Source organism: Salmo salar, chromosome ssa18, assembly GCF_905237065.1.
Source record: "Salmo salar chromosome ssa18, Ssal_v3.1, whole genome shotgun sequence".
Classification (NCBI taxonomy): Eukaryota; Metazoa; Chordata; class Actinopteri; order Salmoniformes; family Salmonidae; genus Salmo; species Salmo salar.
Genome location: NC_059459.1, coordinates 80385562 through 80404396, shown reverse-complemented (window position 1 = coordinate 80404396; position 18835 = coordinate 80385562). Strand labels below are relative to the sequence as shown.

The 18835-nt window shown below is 39.3% G+C and overlaps 1 protein-coding gene across 2 annotated transcripts; it reads right to left on the bottom strand.

Moving 5' to 3' along the window:
- Positions 1-316: 316 nt before the first annotated feature.
- On the bottom strand, positions 317-14670 carry LOC106560466 (gastrula zinc finger protein XlCGF57.1-like). Of its 2 annotated transcripts, XM_014123421.2 has the most exons (3): positions 14415-14670; positions 3722-4159; positions 318-2649 (listed from the first exon to the last, which is right to left on the bottom strand). In XM_014123421.2, exons 1-3 carry the CDS (start codon positions 14578-14580, stop codon positions 965-967), a joined length of 2289 nt encoding a protein of 762 aa, XP_013978896.2. In that variant the 5' UTR covers positions 14581-14670; the 3' UTR covers positions 318-964. The 2 variants fall into 2 exon arrangements, with proteins under 2 accessions (XP_013978911.2, XP_013978896.2); XM_014123436.2 differs by lacking the exon at positions 3722-4159 and having other exon boundaries at positions 317-2649.
- Positions 14671-18835: the final 4165 nt, after the last annotated feature.

Genomic DNA, 18835 nt, shown 5'->3' with positions numbered 1-18835 from the left:
AGTTTAATTAGGGAAATGTTAAATATTTACATTTTAGTCATTTAGCAGACACTCTTATCCAGAGCGACTTACAGTAGTGAATGCATACATTTCATTTCATGCATTTGTTTTTGTACTGGCCCCCGTGGGAATCGAACCCACAACCCTGGCGTTGCACACCATGCTGGCGTTGCAAACACCATGCTCTACCAACTGAGCCACAGGGAAGGCCGTTATGCATTTGCCACATCCATTAAAAAAAAAAAAAATGATAATGAATTATACACGGAGTGGACAAAACATTAAGAACACCTTCCTAATATTGAGTTGAATCCCTTTATGCCCTCAGAACAGCCTCAATTCATCTGGACATGGACTCTACAAGGTGCTGAAAGCTTTCCACAGGGATGCTGGCCCATGTTGACTCTAATGCTTCCCACAGTTGTGGCAAGTTGGCTGGATGTCCTTTGGTATACTCAGTGTAGACTACACACAAATGCAGCATTCACCTTGATGGGAACTAACATTCTTACATATAAAAACAACAAAAAAAACAATTGTATTCATCCCTTAATCTATTTTCACCAGGATGAGCGACAAACAATGTTGTAATGTGTCTGAGATATGTTGTATTGTAAATAAATGATTCTAATTCAAAAAATAAAAATACAAAAATGCTAAGATTGTTTTACTCCATGGTTTGTAAGCAATGTAATTACGAACACACTTTATGCTATAGCCTCAAAACATGGTAAAACTATCCCATTCTGACTGAAGCTTTTCCCACAGTCACCACAGCTAAAGGGTTTCTCTCCTATTTGAGTCAGTTGTGTGTGGTTAAGGTCTCCCCGCGATTGAAGCTCTTCCCACAGCAACCACAACTAAATGATTTCTCTCCTGTGTGAGTCATTATATGAATAGTTAGGTTATTTTGGAAGCAGGAAGTTTTTCCACTCTGTCCTTGTTTTCTTTCTTCTACCCGTTTTCATCCTTTCTTTCCTTTGTGGACGGAATCTACATGCCTCAGCAGATGAGTCTTACGAGTGAATCTTTTCTCACAGACTGAGCAGCCATGTTGTTTCTCTCCCGTGTGAATCAGTTTATGAGCTGTTAGGTTGGGTTTGGCACGGAAGCTTTTCCCACAGTCACCACAGCTAAATGATTTCTCTACCATGTGAGTCAGTTTATGCCTGGTTAGGTAGCTCTTGACACTGAAGCTTTTCCCACAGTCACCACAGTTAAATGATTTCTCTCCCGTGTGAGTCAGTTTATGAGTGGTTAGGTTGTGCTTGACACGGAAGCTTTTCCCACAGTCACCACAGCTAAAAGGTTTCTCACCTCTGTGAATCAGTTTATGAACAGTAAGAGATCCCTTCTGACTGAAGCTTTTCCCACAGTCACCACAGCTATATGGTTTCTCTCCTGTGTGAATCAGTTTATGCTTCTGTAGGTCCCCCTTCTGAGTAAAGCTTTTCCTGCAGTCACCACAGCTAAAAGGTTTCTCTCCTGTGTGAATCAGTTTATGCTTCGGTAGCTCCCACTTCTGAGCGAAGCTTTTCCCACAGTCACTACAACTAAATCGTTTCTCTCCTGTGTGAGTCAATATGTGGAAGGTTAGGTAAGCTTTGCGACTAAAGCTATTCCCACAGTCGCCACAGATAAATGATTTCTCTCCTGTGTGAGTCAGTTTATGCCTGGCTAGGTGCTCCTTGACACTGAAGCTTTTCCCACAGTCACCACAGCTAAAAGGTTTCTCACCTGTGTGAATCAGTTTATGAACAGTAAGGGATCCCTTCTGACTGAAGCTTTTCCCACAGTCACCACAGCTAAATGGTTTCTCTCCTGTGTGAATCAGTAAATGTTCAGTTAGGCTCATCTTCTGATTGAAGCTTTTCCCACAGTCACCACAGCTAAAAGGTTTCTCTCCTTTGTGAATCCTCATGTGCCTGGGGAGACCACCTTTGTGTTTGAAGGTCTTGCTACAAACAGGGCAGGTATAGGGTCTCCCACCGTGACAGAGTCGGACATGGGCCTTCAGTTTACAGGTGGAATTGTAGCGTTGTTTGCAGAAGCAGCATTCACTGGGTCTCTTCTTGGTGAGAGTCACATGTCTCTGCAGGTCAGCTTTCAGAGCAAACGTTTCACCACAGTCACGGCAGTGGTGAGTTTTTCTAGATGTGGTGCTGGGTTTGGAACAGTGTTTCTCCAATGGTGGGCTGGGATCCAATGGTGGACTGCTGTCAAGTCCTACTGTGTCACTGCTTACAGCTGAGCTGTGGCTGGAGGCATTGTTTTGATTATCTGGAGGGTCACAGGGAATGTAGAGACCCTTAATGTGGGTCACAGTGGCAAAAGGTTTCAGATCCACTGGTTTAGAGTCACTCTCTCTGTTCTCCACAGTCCGGGTTTGGGGAAGAGTCAAGGACCAAAGTGGGTCCTCCAGATCACATTCACTTTTCACACAGGAAGGAGTGAATATGGAGTCTTTGGTATCAAAGAGCCCTTGAAGCTGCTCTTCCTCCTGACTGGTCCTGACTTCCTCCTGTTCCTCTTTAATCTGTGTGGGCTCTGGGTCCTCCTGCCCCAGACTGGGGCTCCACTCCTGCTCACAGTGCTGCTGCTCAGGGGGAACTTCCTCTTCAGAGAGAGAAAGAGAGAACTGCAGGGAGTCTGGAGGGAAGGAGAGGAGGAACAGATGTTATTTATATACTACAGAATTAAATAGAACACTTGAATCACAAATGTGAATTATATATATTTTTTAATTGAAAATGTCTTTATTGGCATTGATCCAACATAATAACAGGAGCTAAAATAATGTGCAATACAGATAAAAATAGTTTCACTGCTCCCAAACTTGATATTTTAATAAAGCTTGTACACGTCCTAATAATTTGAGAGATTTCTCAGAAAACTAGATGTTTTGATCACCGTCTGCTTACTTCTATTATGACCTCACGGCGTTTAAGATGAGCAGAGTCAGGGGTCTACAGGACTGAAGCCGTACTCTGCCTACTGCCATCATCAATATAATATTGAATTACTAGTGTGAACGTAAACGTACTCACAGTCTCTAATGAAATGCATTGGAGTCAGAAAGGCTTTCAATTTTTTTTTTCTCTAATGAAATTGCCGAACGGGTTAAGGTCAAACAACTTTTTTGTTTACTGTTTAGATTAAATTGAGCGCTCTCAAATTTCCCATCATTCTGATTACGGTAGTCATTTTGTCACCCTCATCATGGCAAAGACACGGAGAAATGCATATGATGCAGCTTTCAAGTTGAAGGCGATTGATCTGGCTGTTGGAAAAGGAAATAGAGCTGCTGCACGGGAGCTTGGTCTTAATGAGTCGATGATAAGACGTTGGAAACAGCAGCGTGAGGAATTGACTCGGTGCAAAAAGACAACTAAAGCTTACTGCAAATGTTTTATTTTTTTGTTACAAGCCGTGTTTCATTAAAGCCTATTTATTTTTGTTACAAGCCGTGTTTCGTTAAAGCGTATTTATTTTTTGTTACAAGCCGTGTTTCGTTAAAGCCTATTTATTTTTGTTACAAGCCGTGTTTCGTTAAAGCCTGTGTAAAGTTCATTTGTTTCAATGTACTGGTAGGCACCTGCGGCTTATAGACATGTGCGGCTTATTTATATTCAAAATAATATATATTTTTTAATTCAGTGGGTGCGGCTTATATTCAGGTGTGCTTAATAGTCCGGAAATTACGGTAGATCTACGTACAAACCTATTCTACATAGTTTTATCTCTGGTGTCCTCCGCAGCAGTCTCCGTAGCAGATCATTCTCTTCCTGGTACTCTGCTACAGTTTCCTCAACCGCACCAAGAATCTCCACAGCAGCAGATGCCGTTAAACATCCATTTAACAACACACGAAACAACTGTAGTTTAGACGTTTTCAGTGGACTGAGAGTTGGGTGTTCAGCTAGTATGGCTTCTTGATGTGGGTCCATCTGATCACATTCACTTTTCACACAGGAAGGAGTGAATGTGGAGTCTTTGGTATCAAAGAACCCTTGAAGCTGCTCTTCCTGCTGACTGGTCCTGACTTCCTCTTGTTCCTCTTTCATCTTTCTGGTCTCTCGGTCCTTCTGCCCCAGACTGGGGCTCCACTCCTGCTGCTCAGGGGGAACCTCCTCTTCAGAGACAGTGAACTGCAGGGAGTCTGGAGGGAAGGAGAGGAATAGCAGAGGTTTACACTCCCCTATGTATTTATTTAGACAGTGAAACTAACATTTACAAATGTGGCTCTGTATTCCAGAATTTGGGATTTGAGATCAAATGTTTATATGAGGTGACAGTACAGAATGTCACCTTTTATTTGAGGGAATTTTCATAAGATCTGTTTTACCATTTAGAAATCAAAGCACTTTATGTATCTAGTCCCCCAATGTGAAGAAGTCAAAAGCGTTTGGATAAATTGAATTAGTGTATTACAGTAGTCAGAAGTGTAGTATTTGATCCCATATTCCTTACACACATTAAGCTTGCATACAACGTAGCCTGATCAATTCACCACCTAGCTAACTAGCTGCCGAATAGGCATCAACTCACCACCAAGCTAACTAGCTGCCGAATAGGCATCTACTCACCACCTAGCTAACTAGCTGCCGAATAGGCATCAACTCACCACCTAGCTAACTAGCTGCCGAATAGGCATCAACTCACCACCTAGCTAACTAGCTGCCGAATAGGCATCAACTCACCACCTAGCTAACTAGCTGCCGAATAGGCATCAACTCACCACCTAGCTAACTAGCTGCCGAATAGGCATCTACTCACCACCTAGCTAACTAGCTGCCGAATAGGCATCAACTCACCACCTAGCTAACTAGCTGCCGAATAGGCATCAACTCACCACCTAGCTAACTAGCTGCCGAATAGGCATCAACTCTCACCACGTTGCTTATTCTTTTTATTATTTTTTCCTCTTAGGGTTTAACCATTTATGTTCTTTAATACAGGGCCGACATACAAGTTCCTTACTTTTTACCCCCTTCTACGTGCCTCTTCCATTTTTGTGGTAATGCTGCAATTAATTGGTTGTAATTTTGGGTAGAGCAGACCTTTCAATATGTCTGTGTTAGCTGCATGTGTGACATAACTCCACCAGTCCTATTTATAATATCATTCACTAAAATTATACCTTTTCTAAACATTTCTTTGAAAAATACATTTTTTTTTAATCAGTTAGTATATTTGAATTTAACCACAATATTTGTTGTATTATTTGTTCTGTCTTTTCAGGTGGATTAAACTGCAATTGAAACCAACCTTCTAAGGCTTGTTTAAAAAATAAATATATTTTGGAGATTAATTTCTTTTCAAACAACCGAAAGTGGGCAGGTGTAATCTGAATAAAGGGGAAAAAGACCATTGTTGAACATAGGATGAGACATTCCTACCAATTTACTAGAGAACCAGTTTGGATTAAAGTATAATTTTTGTATGACTGATGCCTTTAGTGAGAGGTTTAATGCATTTAATATTTAATCATTTCTGCCCTCCGAATTCATATATTCGTTATATAAATAGGCCCTTTTAATTTTGTCTGGCTTGCCGTTCCAAATGAAAATGAATATTTTTTGTTCATATAATTTAATAACAGGTCACTAGGTGTAGGCAAAACCATAAGCAAATAGGTAAACTGTGATATGACTAAAGAGTTAATCAGGGTGATTTTTCCACATATAGACAGGTATTTTCCTTTCCATCGTAGCAAGATCTTATCTATTTTTGCTAACTTTCTATAAAAATGTATTGGTGTGAGATCATTTCTTTCTTTTGGGATTTGTATACAGAGTATGTCCACATCTCCGTCAGACCATTTAATTGGTAAACTACATGGTAATGTATAATTAGGATTTTTTTAGTGATCCAATATAATATAGTACACTTATCATAATTTGGTTTTAATCCAGAGAGGATAGTAAAAGTATCTAGATCCTTTATGAGGCTGTGGATGGATTCTAATTGTGATTTTAAAAGAAAACATGAATCATCAGCGTACAATGACAGCTTAGTTTTTAAGCCACAGATTTCTAATCCCTTTATAGTATTGTTTGATCTAATCTTAACCTCTTGGGGCTAGGTGGGACGCTAGCGTGCCACCCGTGGTGCACTCCATCAACAGCAGGTGCATTTCAAGAGCGGCAAATTTGAATCCAAATAAATGTCAAAATTCAAATTTTTCAAAAATACAACTATTTTACACCATTTGAAAGATAAACATCTCCTTAATCTAACCACGTTTTACGATTTCAAAAAGGTTTTACGGCGAAAGCATAAATTTAGAGTATGTTAGGACAGTACATTTACAAGAGTTGTGTGTAATGTTTTGTCAAGTCAAAGACAGGGTCACCAAAACCATAAAACCAGCTAAAATGATGCACTAACCTTTTACAATCTCCATCAGATGACACTCCTAGGACATTATGTTAGACAATGCATGCATTTTTAGTTCTATCAAGTTCATATTTATATCCAAAAACAGCGTTTTACTATGGCATTGATGTTGAGGAAATCGTTTCCCTCCAATAACCGGCAGTCAAGTCAGCGTAACAAATTAAATAATTAAAATTAGAAAACATTGGTAAAATATTATATTGTCATTTAAAGAATTATAGATTTACATCTTTTGAACGCAATCAACTTGCCAGATTTAAAAATAACCTTACTGGGAAATCACACTTTGCAATAATCTGAGCACTGCGCCCGGAAAAATACGCGTTGCGATACAGACTAGACGTCATGTTGGGGAGATCTAAAATCGAAAATACTATGTAAATAATCCATTACCTTTGATTCTCTTCATCAGATGTCACTTCCAGGTATCACAGGTCCATAACGAATGTAGTTTTGTTCAAAAAAGCTCATCATTTATGTCCAAAAATCTCCGTCTCGTTAGCACATGATGTAAGCCAGCCGGACTTCTCGTCATGAACGAGGGGAAAAAATATATTTCCGTTCGTTCAAACATGTCAAACGTTGTATAGCATAAATCATTAGGGCCTTTTTAACCAGAACATGAATAATATTCAAGGTGGACGAATGCATACTCTTTTATAACGTATTGGAACGAGGGTACCCAACATGAACTAGCGCGCCAGGTGTCTAATGGGACATCAACGTTCCATGGCTCTTGTTCGGTCAGATCTCCCTCCAGAAGACTCAAAACACTTTGTAAAGGCTGGTGACATCTAGTGGAAGCAATAGGAAGTGCCAAAATATTCCTAAACCCCTGTGTTTTTCAATGGGATAGGTTTAAAGTCAATACAACACATCAGGTATCCACTTCCTGTCAGAAAATGTCTCAGGGTTTTGCCTGCCAAATGAGTTCTGTTATACTCACAGACACCATTCAAACAGTTTTGGAAACTTTAGAGTGTTTTCTATCCATATATAATAAGTATATGCATATTCTAGTTACTGGGTAGGATTAGTAACCAGATTAAATCGGGTACATTTTTTTTATCCAGACGTGCAAATGCTGCCCCCTAGACCCAACAGGTTAACAGCTAACATTTCGATGGCAATAATAAATAAATAGGCCGACAGTGGACAACCTTGTTTTACTCCTCTAGATAGTTTAAAACTTTCTGAGATGTAGCCATTATTTACTATTTTACACCTAGGGTTACTATACATAACTTTAACCTATTTTATAAGAGATTCCCCAAAATCGAAATATTCTAGGCATTTATATATTAACTCCAGTCGTACTTTATCAAAAGCCTTTTCAAAATCAGCTATGAACCAGGCCTGGTGTCTCCGATATTTCATAGTGTTCTATTGCTTCCATTACTTGTTGTATATTATCTCCAATGTATAGGCATCAACTCACCACCCAGCTAACTAGCTGCCGAATAGGTATCAACTCACCACCCAGCTAACTAGCTGCCGAATAGGCATCAACTCACCACCTAGCTAACTAGCTGCCGAGTAGGCATCAACTCACCACCTAGCTAACTAGCTGCCGAATAGGCATCAACTCACCACCTAGCTAACTAGCTGCCGAATAGGCATCAACTCACCACCTAGCTAACTAGCTGCCGAATAGGCATCAACTCACCACCTAGCTAACTAGCTGCCGAATAGGCATCAACTCACCACCCAGCTAACTAGCTGCCGAATAGGCATCAACTCACCACCTAGCTAACTAGCTGCCGAATAGGCATCAACTCACCACCTAGCTAACTAGCTGCCGAATAGACATCAACTCACCACGTTGCTTATTCTTTTTTCCTCTTAGGGTTTAACCATTTATGTTCTTTAATACAAGGCCGACATAAAGTTTCTTACTTTTTTCCCCTTCTACTTGCCTCTTCCATTTTTGTGGTAATGCTGCAATTAATTGGTTGTAATTTTGGGTAGAGCAGACATTTCAATATGTCTGTGTTAGCTGCATGTGTGACATAACTCCACCAGTCCCATTTATAATATCATTCACAAAAATTATACCTGTTCTAAACATTTCTTTGAAAAATACATTTTTTTTTATCAGTTAGTATATTTGAATTTAACCACAATATTTGTTGTATTATTTGTTCTGTCTTTTCAGGTGGATTAAACTGAAATTGAAACCAACCTTCTAAGGCTTGTTTAAAAAATAAAGATATTTTGGAGATTAATTTCTTTTCAAACAACCGAAAGTGGGCAGGAGTAATCTGAATAAAGGGGAAAAAGACCATTCTTGAACATAGGATGAGACATTGCAACCAATTTACTAGAGAACCAGTTTGGATTTAAGTATAACTTTTGTATGACTGATGCCTTTAGTGAGAGGTCTAATGCTTCAATATTTAATCATTTCTGCCCTCCGAATTCATATATTCATTATATAAATAGGCCCTTTAAATTTTGTCTGGCTTGCCGTTCCAAATGAAAATGAATATTTTTTGTTCTTATAATTTAAAAACAGGTCACTAGGTGTAGGCAAAACCATAAGCAAATAGGTAAACTGTGATATGACTAAAGAGTTAATCAGGGTGATTTTTCCACATATAGACAGGTATTTTCCTTTCCATCGTAGCAAGATCTTATCTATTTTTGCTAACTTTCTATAAAAATGTATTGGAGTGAGATAATTTCTTTCTTTTGGGATTTGTATACAGAGTATGTCCACATCTCCGTCAGACCATTTAATTGGTAAACTACATGATAATGTATAATTAGCATTTTTTAGTGATCCAATATAATATAGTACACTTATCATAATTTGGTTTTAATCCAGAGAGGATAGTAAAAGTATCTAGATCCTTTATGAGGCTGTGGATGGATTCTAATTGTGATTTTAAAAGAAAACATGAATCATCAGCGTACAATGACAGCTTAGTTTTTAAGCCACAGATTTCTAATCCCTTAATAGTATTGTTTGATCTAATCTTAACAGCTAACATTTCGATGGCAATAATAAATAAATATGCCGACAGTGGACAACCTTGTTTTACTCCTCTAGATAGTTTGAAACTTTCTGAGATGTAGCCATTATTTACTATTTTACACCTAGGGTTACTATACATAACTTTAACCCATTTTATAAGAGATTCCCCAAAATTGAAAAATTCTAGGCATTTATATATAAACTCCAGTCGTACTTTATCAAAAGCCTTTTCAAAATCAGCTATGAAAACCAGGCCTGGTGTCCCCGATATTTCATAGTGTTCTATTGCTTCCATTACCTGTTGTATATTATCTCCAATGTATCGCCCATGTAAAAAACCTGTCTGATTAGGATGAATAATATCTGACAATACTTTTTTAATTCCATGCGCCAAGCATTTTGCTAGGATTTTCGCATCACAACACTGAAGTGTAAGAGGTCTCCAATTTTTTTAATGGACTGGATCTTTATATATACCACTTAGATCCTGTTTCAGTAATAATGAAATCAGACCTTCTTGTTGCGTGTCTGATAATCTACCGTTTATATAGGAGTGGTTAAAACATGCTAATAATGGTCCTCTGATTATATCAAAAAAAGTTTTGTATACTTCCACTGGTATGCCATCCAGCCCTGGAGATTTCCCAGCCTTAAAGGCCCCAATTGCATCAAGAAGTTCCTCCTCTGTAATTTGGCCTTCACATGAGTCTTTCTGTACAGAGGTTAATTTTACATTATTATTAGGAAAAAAATCCATACAATTTGTTTCAGTTAGTGGAGATGTAGGAGACTAAAACTAAAACATATTCTTAAAAAGTACTTTACTTCCTCTTTCAAAATATAATTTGGTGAATCATGCGTGACTCCATTTGTAACAAGTTGTAATAAAAAAATTTGGGAAGCATTTCTATATTGAGGAATGAAAAATAATTTGGTGCATTTTTTCCCCATATTCCATCCAGTTCGCTTTATTTTTATAATATATAACACTGGATCTTTCTTGAATAAGTTCCTCCATTTCTTTTTATTTTTCCTCTAACTTATTCTGTGCCTCTATGGAACCGGTTTTATTGCAATCTAACTGTACCGTTAGTCCTTCAATTTCCTTTGTTAATATGGACTCATGATCTAAATTGCTTTTGTTTTATAGATGAGTACTGAATTGCATGGCCTCTAAAGGCACATTTAAAAGTGTCCCATACAACAAGTGGATCTGCTGTACCTATGTTATGTCTGAAAAAGTCAGTTATAAATTCTTCTGTCCTAGTTCTAAACAATTTATCATCTAGTAAGCTTTGATTAAATTTCCAATACCCTCGCCCACGTGGAAATTCTGTAAGAGTAATATATATGCCAATTATGTGATGATCTGACCGCATTCTGTCCCCTAGCAACACTTTTAAAACTTTTTGTGCCAGAGAGAATGGCATAAGAAAGTAGTCAAGACGACTAGCTTGATTAAGCCTCCACCATGTATATCTCACTTGGTCAGGGTATTTAAGTCTCCATATATCCACTAATTCCAATATATCCATGACATTCATGATTTCCTTAAGTGCCTGAGGGTGATAGTTTGTAGTGTGATTTCCTTTCCGGTCCATAGAGGTATTTAAGACCGTATTCAAATCTCCCACCATAATAATAGAGTGTAGTGTTGCTTGTAGAGTTGATAAATTCTTATATATATTTTCAAAGAAGCTTGGATCATCATTATTCGGACCGTATAGGATAATAAGCCATATCTGTTTATTGTCCAATAACATATTTTCAATAATCCATCTACCTTGATAATCTGTTCGGACAATTTGCACATTTGGATCAAAATTACTGTTAATTAAAACCATCAACCCTTTTGAATTTCTTTGCCCATGGGAGAAATATATTTTGCCCCCCCAGTTCTTTTCCCACAAAACTTCCTCTAAAATTGTTGAATGGGTTTCCTGTAAACAATAGATATTATATTCCTTCTCTTTTAACCAGGTACATTTTAGTCAGGTCAGATCTTCAAAGACTCAGCATCTGCAAAAGGTTCGTACGGTTTGTTCAGAGAACGTTCTGCCCAACATTAACAAAGAAGTTCATTTTATCCTCTCTGTCCATTTACGCACACACCTCCACACATACAGTAGGTGAATAGTATCTCTCCCCTGACTTCCCACCACTGTTAATCACTATCCAGCGCTGCCTGTTCCTTTCCCCCGAGATTAGGAGAACCTTGAAGGCTACTCCCGGTCTCTTCACCCACACACATGTCCACAGTTCCCTTAGGCCCACTAATCACACACACACACATTTCTCTCCCTTCCGGGTCTCTACTAGAGCTTATGGGACTAACGTTCAGTACTTTAATTATTCATTACCCATGCTACATAACTACTAATTAATAATGGATTATTGATTCATTTACCTTTATGAGATAATTCTCTTATCAACGTGGTGAGTGAAAAATTCAACAAAATTGCTCACTCCCTACCTGGTATCTTACTCTGCCACTATACAATTTTGTATGTGTTGTTTACGGAACAGATTCCTGTTGGAACGTTCCACAAATTATACCCACCCCATTTGCAGTTTGTTTTGGCTGTGTTGTGGGTTTTGCCCAATAGGAAGTGAATGGTGAATAATGTATTGTGTAACTTTGGAGTCCCTTTTATTGTAAATACAATAGAATCTGTTTCTGGATAATTATGAATGAATCTTCAATGACGACAAGTGAGAAAGTTAAAAGAATGATCATCACATGAACAAGGCTGGCTATGCTTTCCACCCTGGTCAACAGCACTGCACCTCCCACAGCAACTTGCCCAAGCCTCCCCCATTTCTCCTTCACCCAAATAGCTGATGTTCTGAAAGAGTTGAAAAATCTGGACCCCTACAAATCTGCTGGGCTAGACAATCTGGACCCTCTCTTTCTAAAATTATCCGCCACAATTGTTGCAACCCCTATTACCAGTCTGTTCAACCTCTCTTTCGTATCGCCGGAGATTCCTAAAGATTGGAAAGCTGCTGCGTTCATCTAGACCCAAACTGTTACAGACCTATATCTATCCTAACCTGCCTTTCTAAGGTCTTCGAAAGCCAAGTTAACAAACAGATCACCGACCATTTCGAATCCCACCGTACCTTCTCCGCCATGCAATCTGGTTTCAGAGCTGGTCATGGGAGCAAATCAGCCACGCTCAAGGTCCTAAACGATATCATAACCGCCATCGATAAGAGACAATACTGTGCAGCTGTATTCATAGACCTGGCCAAGGCTTTCGACTCTGTCAATCACCATATTCTTATTGGCAGACTCAACAGCCTTGGTTTCTCAAACGACTGCCTGGCCTGGTTCATCAACTACTTCTCTGACAGAGTTCAGTGTGTCAAATCGGAGGGCCTGTTGTCCGGATCTCTGGCAGTCTCTATGGGGTGCCACAGGGTTCAATTCTTGGGCAGACTCTCTTCTCTGTATACATCAATGATGTCGCTCTTGCTGCTGGTGATTCTCTGATCCACCTCTATGCAGACGACACCATTCTGTATACTTCTGGCCCCTCTTTGGACACTGTGTTAACTAACCTCCAGACGAGCTTCAATGCCATACAACTCTCCTTCCGTGGCCTCCAACTGCTCTTAAATGCATGCTCTTCAATCGATCGCCGCCCGTCCTGCATCACTACTCTGGACGGTTCTGACTTAGAATATGTGGACAATTACAAATACCTAGGTGTCTGGTTTGACTGTAAACTCTCCTTCCAGACTCACATTAAGCATCTCCAATCCAAAATTAAATCTAGAATCGGCTTCCTATATCGCAACAAAGCATGCTTCACTCATACTGCCAAACATACCCTCGTAAAACTGACTATCCTGCCGATCCTTGACTTCGGCGATGTCATTTACAAAATAGCATCCAACACTCTACTCAGCAAACTGGATGCAGTCTATCACAGTGCCATCCATTTTGTCATCAAAGCCCCATATACTACCCACCACTGCGTCCTGTACGTTCTCATTGGCTGGCCCTCGCTTCATATTCGTCGCCAAGCCCACTGGCTCCAGGTCATCTATAAGTCTTTGCTAGATAGCGCTGCCTTATCTCAGCTCACTGGTCACCATAGCAGCACCCACCCATAGCACGCGCTCCAGTAGGTACATTTCACTGGTCATCCCCAAAGCCAATTCCTCATTTGGCCGCCTTTCCTTCCAGTTCTCTGCTGCCAATGACTGGAACGAATTGCAAAACATTTTTAATTAATGTTTTTTTTAAATATATATATATTTTTTTGCTGGAGACTGATATTTCCCTCACTAACTTTAAGCATCAGCTGTCAGAGCAGCTCACAGATCACTGCACCTGTACATAGCCCATCTGTAAATAGCCCATCCTACTACCTCATCCCCATATTGTTATTTTTTTTCTCCTTTGCACCCCAGTATCTCTACTAGCACATTCATCTTCTGCACATCTATCACTCCAGTGTTTATTGCTAAATTGTAATTGTAATCTTACTGCATTTGCACACACTGCATATAGATGTATTTTTCTATTGTGTTATTGACTGTAAGTTTGTTCATTCCATGTGTAACTCTGTGTTGTTGCTTGTGTCCCACTGCTTTGCACCCTCTTGGCCAGGTCAAAGTTGTAAATGAGAACGTATTCTCAACTGGCCTACCTGGTTAAATAAAGGTGAAATAAAAAATAAATAAACATCCATCCCAAAATGCTGACCTCCCCTGTTATTGGGGAGGGGGTGTATGATCTTCATTATTCACGATTTATTCGTGATTATCCGTAATCATAGTAGCAGCCACATTAATGTAGTAGTGTTCAGAAACATTATATTCTTATTTACAATAAAAAACAATGACTCCAAAAGTACAATACGTTACACTTGAAATGTGTGTCATTTAGCAGACGCTCTTATCTGCAGCAATTACAGGATACATCAGGGTTAAGTGCTTTGCTCAAGTGCACATGGACAGATTTTTAACCTCATGTGGAAATAGTAAAGGGGTCTGAATACTTTCCGAATGCACTGTACATACGTACCTGTTCTACATAGTTGAACCTCTGATGTGATCTCCAGCAGTCTCCGTAGCCGATCATTCTCCTCCTGGTATTTCACTACCGTTTTCTCAACTTCCCCGAAAATCTCCACAGCAGCCGAAGTTAAGCGCTCATTTAAAAACACATGAAACGACTGTTGTTTCGACATTTTAAGTTGACTGGTAGCTAGTTAGCTATTCAGCTGCTAGCTTCTTCCACGAGGAACAACCATGTTCACAAGAAAGAAAAGTCCACTCGCAAGCTCACTTCCGCCTGTATCAGCGGGTGGCAAGACAATACCACAGCGCCTCGATGTGGATGGAGAGTTAACTACAACTTACAGACCTTTTTTTTAAAATTGAACCTTTATTTTGCTTGACAAGTCAGTTAAGAACTAATTCTTATTTACAGTGACGGCATCCTGGGGAACAATGGGTTAATTGGCTTGTTCAGAATGACAGATTTTTATCTCGTCAGCTCTGGGATTTGATCCAGCAACCTTTTGATTAATGTCCCTACATTCTAACCACGAGGCTACTTGCCACCCAAGACTAGCAGTGATAATAGAAATAGATAACTACATGTGGGGAAAACGTTATAATATGTTATATAACTTATTGTATGAACTGAATTGAAAGACAACTCATTGTAACACAGGCGACTCCTGAAAGCTGCAACGGATTGGAACTTCATTCTATAGCTAGAGGACTCCTGATATCTCCAGTGAGAAGTATCATTTTTTGTTGTCTTTACTGTTGTGGTGTAGTACTGTCTTTTTGCTAACTAGGGCCATCTACTTTAGGTGCTTCCTGTCTTCCCAGCAGCCTACTTGGTGTGTGAGAGCTGCTGACTGCTCATTATTTGCAGATAGTTGCTGACATCATCCAGGATCAAGGGGCAGGGAAATTTGTGACTAGTTTTGGTAATCAGTGGCTGTATTGGAGAGGAAGTGGTTTCACCTCTCCAAGGCAATCAGTAATTAGTACAGGAAGGTGTGCTCTCCACCTCTGTGAGGCAATTATCAATTAGTTTTAGTACTTCAGTCTCCCCTGGTTTCTCAGCAGCAGCTGTAAGCATCTTGACCATCTTGACCACTCCCTCTCTCTGTCTCTATATAAAATGTACATTAAATACATTAAATGACACCAAGAATTTGAAATCATTTCAACTTATATCGAATGTAAACATGTGCAACATTGCTGAAGAACAAAAGTGGTTGGATAATTGTCTATGCACAAAGTGAACTTTGAACCATTGGCCTTGAATTAACAAAACAAATTTTTTAATTAAATTAAATGTTTTCTGTTGACCAAAAATAAACATCTGAATTCACAGAATGTCACTGTGGGCAATGAAATATTCATGTATAGCTACTCTGGTTCCATCCAGTATAGTTCAGTATAGTTCAGTCCAGTTCAGCATAGTTCAGTCCAGTATTGTTCAGTTCAGTTCAGTCCAGTATAGTTCAGTCCAGTATAGTTCAGTATAGTCCAGTTCAGTCCAGTATAGTTCAGTCCAGTCCAGTTCAGTCCAGTATAGTTCAGTCCAGTATAGTTCAATATAGTTCAGTCCAGTGTAGTTCAGTCCAGTATAGTCCAGTATAGTTCAGTCCAGTATAGTCCAGTATAGTCCAGTTCAGTCCAGTATAGTACAGTCCAGTATAGTTCAGTCCAGTATACTTCAGTCCAGTATAGTCCAGTATAGTCCAGTCCAGTGTATTTCAGCCCAGTATAGTCCAGTATAGTCCAGTTTAGTTCAGTCCAGTTCAGTCCAGTACAGTTCAGTCCAATCCAGGAGAGTTCAGTCCAGTATAGTTTAGTCCAGTTCAGTCCAGTATAGTCCAGTATAGTCCAGTCCAGTAAATTTCAGTCAAGTATAGTCCAGTTCAGTCCAGTTCAGTCCAGTATAGTCCAGTTCAGTATAGTTCAGTCCAATATAGTCCAGTCCAGTATATTTCAGTCCAGTATAGTTCAGTATAGTCCAGTTCAGTCCAGTTTAGTTTAGTTCAGTCCAGTTCAGTCCAGTTCAGTCCAGTATAGTTCAGTCCAGTATAGTTTAGTCCAGTATAGTCCAGTATAGTTCAGTCCAGTCCAGTTCAGTCCAGTATAGTTCAGTCCAGTATATTCCAGTCCAGTATATTCCAGTCCAGTATAGTTCAGTCCAGTATATTCCAGTCCACTATATTCCAGTCCAGTATAGTTCAGTCCAGTATAGTTCAGTCAAGTCCAGTATAGTCCAGTCCAGTATAGTCCAGTCCAGTATAGTTCAGTATAGTCCAGTATAGTTCAGTCCAGTATAGTCCAGTATAGTTCAGTATAGTCCAGTATAGTCCAGTCCAGTATAGTCCAGTCCAGTATAGTTCAGTATAGTCCAGTATAGTTCAGTATAGTCCAGTATAGTTCAGTCCAGTATAGTCCAGTCCAGTATAGTTCAGTATAGTCAGTATAGTTCAGTATATTCCAGTCCAGTATAGTTCAGTCCAGTATAGTTCAGTCCAGTATAGTCCAGTATAGTCCAGTATAGTTCAGTCCAGTCTAGTTCAGTCCAGTATAGTCCAGTATAGTCCAGTATAGTTCAGTCCAGTATAGTTCAGTCCAGTCTAGTTCAGTCCAGTCTAGTTCAGTATAGTCCAGTATAGTCCAGTCCAGTATAGTTCAGTCCAGTTTAGTTCAGTCCAGTCTAGTTCAGTATAGTCCAGTATAGTCCAGTCCAGTATAGTTCAGTCCAGTATAGTCCAGTCCAGTATAGTCCAGTATAGTCCAGTGTAGTCCAGTCCAGTATAGTTCAGTCCAGTATAGTTCAGTCCAGTATAGTTCAGTACAGTCCAGTATAGTCCAGTCCAGTTCAGTATAGTTTAGTTCAGTCCAGTATAGTTCATTATAGTCCAGTGTAGTTCAGTATAGTCCAGTATATTTCAGTCCAGTTTAATTCAGTTGAGTATTGTTCAGTATAGTATAGTTCAGTCCAGTATAGTTCAGTATAGTTCAGTATAGTTCAGTCCAGTATAGTTCAGTATAGTCCAGTGTAGTTCAGTCCAGTATAGTCCAGTCCAGTCCAGTTCAGTCCAGTATAGTTCAGTCCAGTATAGTTCAGTCCAGTATAGTTCAGTATAGTTCAGTATAGTTCAGTATAGTTCAGTCCAGTATAGTCCAGTCCAGTATAGTTCAGTATAGTCCAGTATAGTTCAGTATAGTCCAGTATAGTTCAGTCCAGTATAGTCCAGTCCAGTATAGTTCAGTATAGTCAGTATAGTTCAGTATATTCCAGTCCAGTATAGTTCAGTCCAGTATAGTTCAGTCCAGTATAGTTCAGTCCAGTATAGTTCAGTCCAGTCTAGTTCAGTCCAGTATAGTCCAGTATAGTCCAGTATAGTCCAGTATAGTTCAGTCCAGTATAGTTCAGTCCAGTCTAGTTCAGTCCAGTCTAGTTCAGTATAGTCCAGTCCAGTATAGTTCAGTCCAGTTTAGTTCAGTCCAGTCTAGTTCAGTATAGTCCAGTCCAGTATAGTTCAGTCCAGTATAGTCCAGTCCAGTATAGTCCAGTATAGTCCAGTGTAGTCCAGTCCAGTATAGTTCAGTCCAGTATAGTTCAGTCCAGTATAGTTCAGTCCAGTATAGTTCAGTAGAGTCCAGTATAGTCCAGTCCAGTTCAGTATAGTTTAGTTCAGTCCAGTATAGTTCATTATAGTCCAGTGTAGTTCAGTATAGTCCAGTATATTTCAGTCCAGTTTAATTCAGTTGAGTATTGTTCAGTATAGTATAGTTCAGTCCAGTATAGTTCAGTATAGTTCAGTATAGTTCAGTATAGTTCAGTATAGTTCAGTCCAGTATAGTTCAGTATAGTCCAGTATAGTCCAGTCCAGTATAGTTCAGTCCAGTATAGTTCAGTCCAGTATAGTCCAGTATAGTTCAGTATAGTTCAGTCCAGTATAGTTCAGTCCAGTATATTTTAGTCCGGTCCAGTAGAGTTCAGTTTAGTCCAGTATAGTTCAGTCAAGTATAGTTCAGTCAAGTATAGTTCAGTCCAGTATAGTCCAGTATAGTTTAGTCCAGTATAGTTCAGTCCAGTATAATCCAGTATAGTTCAGTCCAGTTTAATTCAGTATAGTTCAGTATAGTCCAGTATAGTTCAGTCCAGTTTAATTCAGTATAGTTCAGTATAGTCCAGTATAGTTCAGTCCAGTTTAATTCAGTATAGTTCAGTATAGTCCAGTGTAGTTCAGTATAGTTCATTATAGTCCAGTGTAGTTCAGTATAGTCCAGTATAGTTCAATCCAGTATAGTCCAGTCCAGTATAGTCCAGTCCAGTATAGTTCAGTCCAGTATAGTTCAGTTCAGTATAGTTCAGTCCAGTTTAATTCAGTATAGTTCAGTCCAGTTTAATTCAGTATAGTTCAGTATAGTCCAGTGTAGTTCAGTATAGTT

Excerpts from the sequence above, each read along its gene's own strand:
- LOC106560466 (XM_014123421.2), bottom strand. The coding sequence starts at position 14,580 with ATGTCGAAACAACAGTCGTTTCATGTGTTTTTAAATGAGCGCTTAACT. Across the intron at positions 4,160-14,414 it reads GGTTCAACTATGTAGAACAG|ACTCCCTGCAGTTCACTGTC; the intron begins GTACGTATGTAC and ends CCTTCCCTCCAG. Across the intron at positions 2,650-3,721 it reads GATAAAACTATGTAGAATAG|ACTCCCTGCAGTTCTCTCTT; the intron begins GTTTGTACGTAG and ends CCTTCCCTCCAG.